At 33.9% G+C, this 7248-nt stretch overlaps 1 protein-coding gene across 1 annotated transcript; it reads left to right on the plus strand.

Moving 5' to 3' along the window:
- The first annotated feature begins 1681 nt into the window (after positions 1-1681).
- Positions 1682-4205, plus strand: LOC145109022 (signal peptidase complex subunit 3B-like). The gene is made up of 6 exons (XM_079046124.1): positions 1682-1981; positions 2107-2154; positions 2841-2903; positions 3148-3201; positions 3696-3782; positions 3979-4205. Exons 1-6 carry the CDS (start codon positions 1856-1858, stop codon positions 4102-4104), a joined length of 504 nt encoding a protein of 167 aa, XP_078902250.1. The 5' UTR covers positions 1682-1855; the 3' UTR covers positions 4105-4205.
- The last annotated feature ends 3043 nt before the right edge of the window (positions 4206-7248 follow it).

The following is a 7248-nucleotide window of genomic DNA, read 5'->3' on the forward strand; positions in this document are numbered from 1 at the left end:
TTATTGGATCTGTGATCAGTACTGTTATTTGCTAGACTGCGAGGTGAGTTTTCTTACCATATCTTGTACTGTAGTATGTGTCCTTGTGTGTAAGATGTTGGTATACCGTAGTGATCTGTTAGATTGATATATCTGTATGATTACCTGTATTTGTAGGTTATTTTTTATTTGTTTGCATATGTCGACATAGTGTAGTTGGGTTGAGGCAGTACGACTTTGTGTTGTAGGCTAGTAAACCCGAGGCAATCCATCCATGTGTTTCTAGGCCCAGGGGAGATCCATTCTTATGACTATGGGCCTGTAGACAATCCAATATGATGATTGTGGGCCCTGGGGTAATCCAATTTTAAATTATGGGTGTAGTGTGTTGGAGGATATATCAAAGTAGGGTGATGGTGGAAATTTGGATTCCTTATAGATTGTGTATGTTCACTTTCCGAACTGATATTTCCACGCTATGCCTGGGTTACAGGAAATCCAGTCTAGGATAATCCCAAAGGACACTTGTGTATCTAGGCACAGAAACACTAGCCAAATCGCAGAGAGTTCTGAGTTTCGTTTAGAAGAAGAAGAGCTGAGAAAAGGGTTTTGTATACGACTCAAAAGAGGAGCCGTATAAATACATGACAAATTAGGGTTATATTCTAAATTAGTTATGCAAATCTCGAAATTAATGGCATAATCAATGGTTACCAAAACTGATAAGATTTGTCAATCTTACCATAATCACCCACTAGAATTCAGATTTTCTATAATCAATGTGACCACTGCCAGGGGGCTCTGCCCCTTGGACCCCGTTAGGGGCGCTGCCCCTAGGACCCTACAAGAAGGCCCCTTGATCCCTGTCATTCTATCGTACCGATTTATAATTCGATCTTATATATGCATGCATTCCGCATGCACCAAACTTATAATATAGAGTACAAACGATAAGCCCCTTAGCTCATATGTAAGTTCCAATTACACAAAATGCTAGGTGACACTAAAATCACCAACATGGTGTGCATGCATTGTATATGTATTGTTGCATGAGTTATTTTGGGGAAACTCACTAAGCTTTGACTTGTAGTTGTGAATTTCAATGTTTTCAGGCACCTCAAATGATCGGGACAAGATGAAGGCATGATCGTACACATGCTCCTGCTGGTTTATGTATTGAGAGATTATTTTGATACTATGATTTCTATGGATTTGATTTGAAAATAATGTTTTGACTATCATATGGTTTTATTAAAATGTCTTTTAAAAATGAAAAATTTTGTTATTTTTTTTGGAATGTTATAAAAAATCAATAAGACTATACGAAGTGGATTCACCACACCCTGTGGTTTGAAGATTGCAGATCTGACACTTTCATCTCACCAAAAAACACATCCCGAATGCGGTTGTTACCTCATGAGGTGCTTTCCTCACATTTTCTTTTTTCTTTTTTTTGTTTTTATAATATATAATTAAATTACATGCAAACTAAAAAATTATAAAAATATATTAAAGTTTATGGTTTTTAATTTTTTATAAATAAAATAAAATATAAATATAAAAGAGGTTTAGAAAAATAAAATATAAAACAATAAAATGTGAATATTTTGAGGATTTTAAAGAGCGTGAGGAAAATGAAATGCTAAAAAGGAGGAAGTATTAAAATGAAATGGCTCTGGATGAATAAAATTGAAAAATAAAAGGAGAAAGTTGTAAAAAAGTAGAAAGGAAAAAGGAAAGAAAGCTGAAAACGGCGGAGGTCTTCGAAGTCCAGGAACATCGGTTACTAGTTTTCCAGCGGTACTACCAGAATCCCTAATCGGAATTTGCAGAAGCTCTGAGAGCAATTAGCAAAGCATCAGGATCGGCATTGAAGATGCATTCCTTCGGATACAGAGCCAACGCTTTGCTGACTTTCGCCGTTACAATACTCGCCGTAATGTGCGCCATCGCTTCCGTCTCCGACAATTTCAACTCTCCCTCTCCCACCTCACAAGTCCAGGTCTCTCTCTCTCTCTCTCTCTCTATGTATGTATGTATGTATGCTCGAACAGTAACGATCCGTGTTTATATGTAATTTGTTTGGGTTTTTGAGGAAATTGATTGGTTTGATTTTCTGGGGTTTAGGTTTTGAACATCAATTGGTTCCGGAATAAGCCAGATGGCGATGACGAGGTAGCTGATTCTTATTCTTCGTATATTCCTTTATGTGTTAATTGTTTTTAAATTAATTTAATCTACTCCCTCCTTCCCCAAAAGAGGTCAGTTTTGATTCTGAAAATTCAACCTGTGTCTTCGTTTTTCGAAATTGATGCAGATAATATTAGTTTTATAGCTAAAAATGTTTGTTGATTTTATAATATTTTAGTGTGGTGAGAACAATTTTGAATGCTGCAAAACATGATGCATGCAAATTCCAATCCCGCTATTGGTTGCAACTTGAAAATGAGTATGGAATTGAACTCCGTTGGAATTCAAAAGAATCCATTAATGGAAGGATTTCGAAATTCCATCCTCAAACCCCTGGAATTCAATTCCGGTTTCCTGCTTGTTAAATCCATTAATTGTGAAATTTGTTTTGTTGTAGTATATAGGCTTCTAACCACATTATATGTTCTTTCTAAGGATAAGAGTATCATTTCATTGCAAGATTATCAGTTTTTCTTCCTTTTGCCTAGTATTTTTGCTGTTAGCTATCTATAATGATCCATATGTTATTTTACTGTTTTGTATTGTATAAGGTAGAATCAAATCAATCTTGTATGAGCTTCTTTGTAGTAATTTCTTTGTATGTTATAAAACTTGCAATCCAAAATTGTTGAATAATTTGCAATGATGTACATGTTCCCTCTTTTCTACAGCTCAGCATGACAATGAATATATCAGCAGATCTACAATCATTGTTTACATGGAATACAAAACAGGTTTGAAAAATTCAAATGTTTTTACAAATATATGTTTGACAATGTTGCATTCATCCTTTCTTCTCTTGTTTTGTTGCTCAAACATTTAAGTAGAGTAAGTCAGCGCATACTATTTATCATTCTATTAAGGATTATCCCAGATAGAGGGGTAAAATAGTCATTTTCTGTCTTTTAGATTGTTCAATTCGCACACAAAAAGAAACAACAATTTTCATCTAACAAATCACATGCCTTGTGTTTGTAGATTTTTGTCTTTTTAGCAGCAGAGTATGAAACCCCACAGAATTCTCTAAATCAGGTAAGTTTGTTTTTTCTCCAACCATGTTATGTTCATGAAGTTATAATTATATTAAAAAAAAAAACTTAGGATCATCGTTTTAAGGGTTTTAAATGGTGTTCTAAAATCGAACTACATAAAAAACATAAAACTGTGGTAACATAAATATTAAATAATCTTATATTACTAATGGACAAAAACGTAATTTACAATTTAAAATCCTTGTTTCTATTTTTTTTTTGTTTGGATGTGTTTAAAAAACTATGACACACGGGTGGAATTGGAAGGAAAAAAAATAAATGAGGGCAAATTTGTAAATTGTTAGGAGTTATGTCTTGTCTCCATTAGAAAGAGAAGGAAATTATTCTCTATTGTTAGAACAATCCATAATAGAAAAATGTTGCATTTTGATTTTGGACATTGTAGTTAAGTTTGATTGAAGTTTCTCTTGAGGGTATTTGTGTCTTTAGTTAGATTTGCATTTGCATAATAAAAAGCATTAATTAATTTAACAGGTATCTTTGTGGGATGGTATCATTCCTGCCAAAGAGCATGCAAGATTCTACATCCATACAACTAACAAATACCGTTTCGTTGATCAAGTAAGTAGTATTTTTACCACTTTACCCCTATCCATCATTTTCTTTATGTAGTTTTTCCTTTCATTTTATTTTCTCAAATATTTTACTAAACATCATTTGTGTATATATATATATATATATATATTACATCATTGTTGTATCACAACATTATATTTTCATTATTTCTTACATTTAATAATTCCATTTTAATATTTAGGGAAGTAACCTCCGGGAAAGAGATTTCAACATGACATTGCATTGGCATGTAATGCCCAAAACCGGGAAGATGTTTGCTGATAAAATAGTCATGACAGGTTTTCGTTTGCCTAACTCATATAAATGATTACCTTTCTAGTCGGGAGGGTATATTTGGTATAAACTAAAACAATGTTTGCTAAAGTAGAAAAGCCACTTTAAAACAAAAAAAAAAAAAACTTACATCAACATAACCTTATATATATATATATATATATATATATATATATATATATATATATATATATATATATATATATATATATATATATATATATATATATTAGTGTTTTCTTGTGATGCATGAACATAATAGAAAAAGTCAAGGAAATGAGGCTTATCTTAAGAGAGAAAGATACGAAACAAAGCGTTTCCACTACACTAATTGAGAAATTAAACATTCTTTTATATTTTCTTCTTAATTATATTTTTATCCATATGAAATGGTGACACATGTCATATTTTTGATAAAATTAATAATATTTTCAAACACTTGTTAGCATTTAACATAGATGGAAAGATAAATAGCATTTAACATAGATAGCAAGATAAATAGTAAGAAAAGTAGAAGGATATTTAATTTCTCTTATAAATTTGCACTCATATTCTAAAACACTTGTTACAATACATGCCACATATTTTGCATCAAGGAATTCTGTGGTTGATGTTCATGTCATACAAATTGAAATTGAGTTTTGAGAACATTCAAGAACTTTTAACTATATTGTCATTTGTATAGACCCTTGATCCGACGTCAGTTGCGTTTCCAATTGATATAAATAGCTATATAGTCGTTGGTGTGAAAAAAGAAACTTTTCTTTTAACAGTATCATGCGAAAAGCCGATTATATCCAGATAAAATTTGGTTTAAAAAAACCGGATAAAGACTAGAAAAAAATATGTTTTATAATGGGAAATGTAAACATCTTGGTTCTCCAATTGTCACGACTTTAAAAATGAACTAACGTATCTTATTTATGTTCTATTGTACGATTCAAAGAGGTAGAAAAGGTGAAGTGCCATAAGCATTCACACATCAATCAAAATCAAGATGGTCCATGTGTGGAAAAACAGTTTTTACACTTTTAAGGATGGTTTTGGGCCATTATTATTAATCACGATTTATTGACCTCCATTGCTTTTTGTCAAATGGGAAACAAATAATAAGTGCACCAACTCAATTTACGATGAGGGAATCACATTCCTACAAAAATATCTTATTACGGTTCAAACATTGGTACTGTTTTTCGTCGTTACATAATTCAATGGTCGCAAAATAAGTTGAGATCAATAGTTAACGAATTCAATTATGATTTAATGGTTAGTATAAATCAGCAGTGTTGACCTTATACATAAAACTATGTTTTTCATAAACCAAACAAAATTAAATATAAAACTCATGCTTAACTTATTTTACAATAGAGCAAATTACATGATTTTCCCTCGTCTAAGTGTCAAATTGTACGTTTAGTCTTCAATTTCAAAAATTAACTCGGACCATTCATGTAAAGTTTTTTTTTCTCACTCGGACCATCATTGAGGAACATAAAATAACTATTCTACCTTTTTCATTTCTTTTTTCTACTTTACTTATAGCTTGTTTTTCAATTTATTAAAAAAAGAAAAAAAGTTGTCAACCATCTATACACCACCCCGCTTAAACCTACCTACTCCTTTGAAGTTTCAGAAACAACATCCACACTCGCCGGCCGGCTAGCCACCAGCCACCATCTCCTACTACCTACTCGTCGGCCGACTACCCACCGAAAATCTGTAAATCTAGAAAACTGATATCCCAACAAAACCATACACTTCTCACACTCTCGTTCTCCCTACTTCACTAGATACGTTCTCCGACACCACTACCACCAACTGTAACATCCTAAAGAAATTTTTATTTTCTAAATCCAACCAAAAGCTATAATCGTTTATAAAACATTGTTCCCAAAGGTAATAATCACATATCAGAGTATCCCAAAACCAAATATCGTAAAATCAGAAGGATGTGCACAATCATGCCTTTGCTTTCCCCCGATCATCTGAAATACCTGAAACATAAAACTTAAACTGTAAGCCAAGCTTAGTGAGTCCCCCTTAAAGTACCACACACCACCAATATAGATAACAACATGCATATATAAGCCTTCTGCCTGATTGGACCGCCTCGTAGGGCCTATAACCTATCTGGACTGCTCTTCGGGCCTTCGGCCTGATTGGACCGCCTCACAGGCCTTCAGTTTATCTGGACCGTCCTGGGTATCTTGACCTTCAACACAAAGCAGGACCGCCTCAACCCAACAAACCATAACATGTCGACATATACAATAACATTCAATAACCAACAAGTACATGCAATTATACAGATCTACCAATCTATCGCATACTCAGTTTACACATGTGATCATACAGATCTACCAGTCTAACACATACTCAGCATAACATAAATACAATATACCAGGATACATAATCCAGTGGTCCGGCATTGGTGCATTCGATCCATAACTACAGTGAGAAAAACTCACCTCATAGTCCAAACAGATAGCTGAACAGATCACAACTCCAACTGCTGACTCCACAGATCACCTATGCAACAAGCAATGACCTAGTCACAAACTATTGCTCAAAATACCCAAAATACCCCTAGGTCAAACTTTGTCAAAATCCTAGTCAAGGTCAAAGGTCAAAAAGTCAATCGATTCAACTCAGGCAGAGTATGCCCGACGTACTCAGCTGTTATGCTGGGCGTAAATGCAACCCACCCAAAACCACGGGCCTCTAAAGCAGTATGTGCATCGTACCCATTTGTACACCCGACGTACTACGTCTAAATCTAATTTTCATAACAAGAGCTCATTCCTTAAACCCTTTCCATCCAAACTCAGATCTAGACTCACAACATCGGCTTAAGTCATAAAGTTTCCACCTTTATGACTTTCCATGGCTAGACAATGCCCAAAAGCTAAAACCCTAACTTAATGATCTAGTAAGACATCACAACTTTTGCATGAAAGGAATAGAAGGGCCAATATCACATTTTTATGGTTCCTAAGACGTAAAAACGCCTGAAAGGAAAACTCTTCTGGTTAGAGTAATCCATACTCATGCACACCGAGCTTATGGGGCCAAAATGAACATAAACTCAAGGCTAGCAAGATCTCGACAAAGAACACATCAAGATCCAAACTTTATACCTTCAAATGATGCTTGAGGGCAAGAAACCTCTGGATCCAAG

The sequence above is a fragment of the Lactuca virosa genome, chromosome 1 (genome assembly GCF_052849685.1).
Source record: "Lactuca virosa cultivar CGN04683 chromosome 1, Lactuca_virosa_CGN04683_v6, whole genome shotgun sequence".
Taxonomy (NCBI): Eukaryota; Viridiplantae; Streptophyta; class Magnoliopsida; order Asterales; family Asteraceae; genus Lactuca; species Lactuca virosa.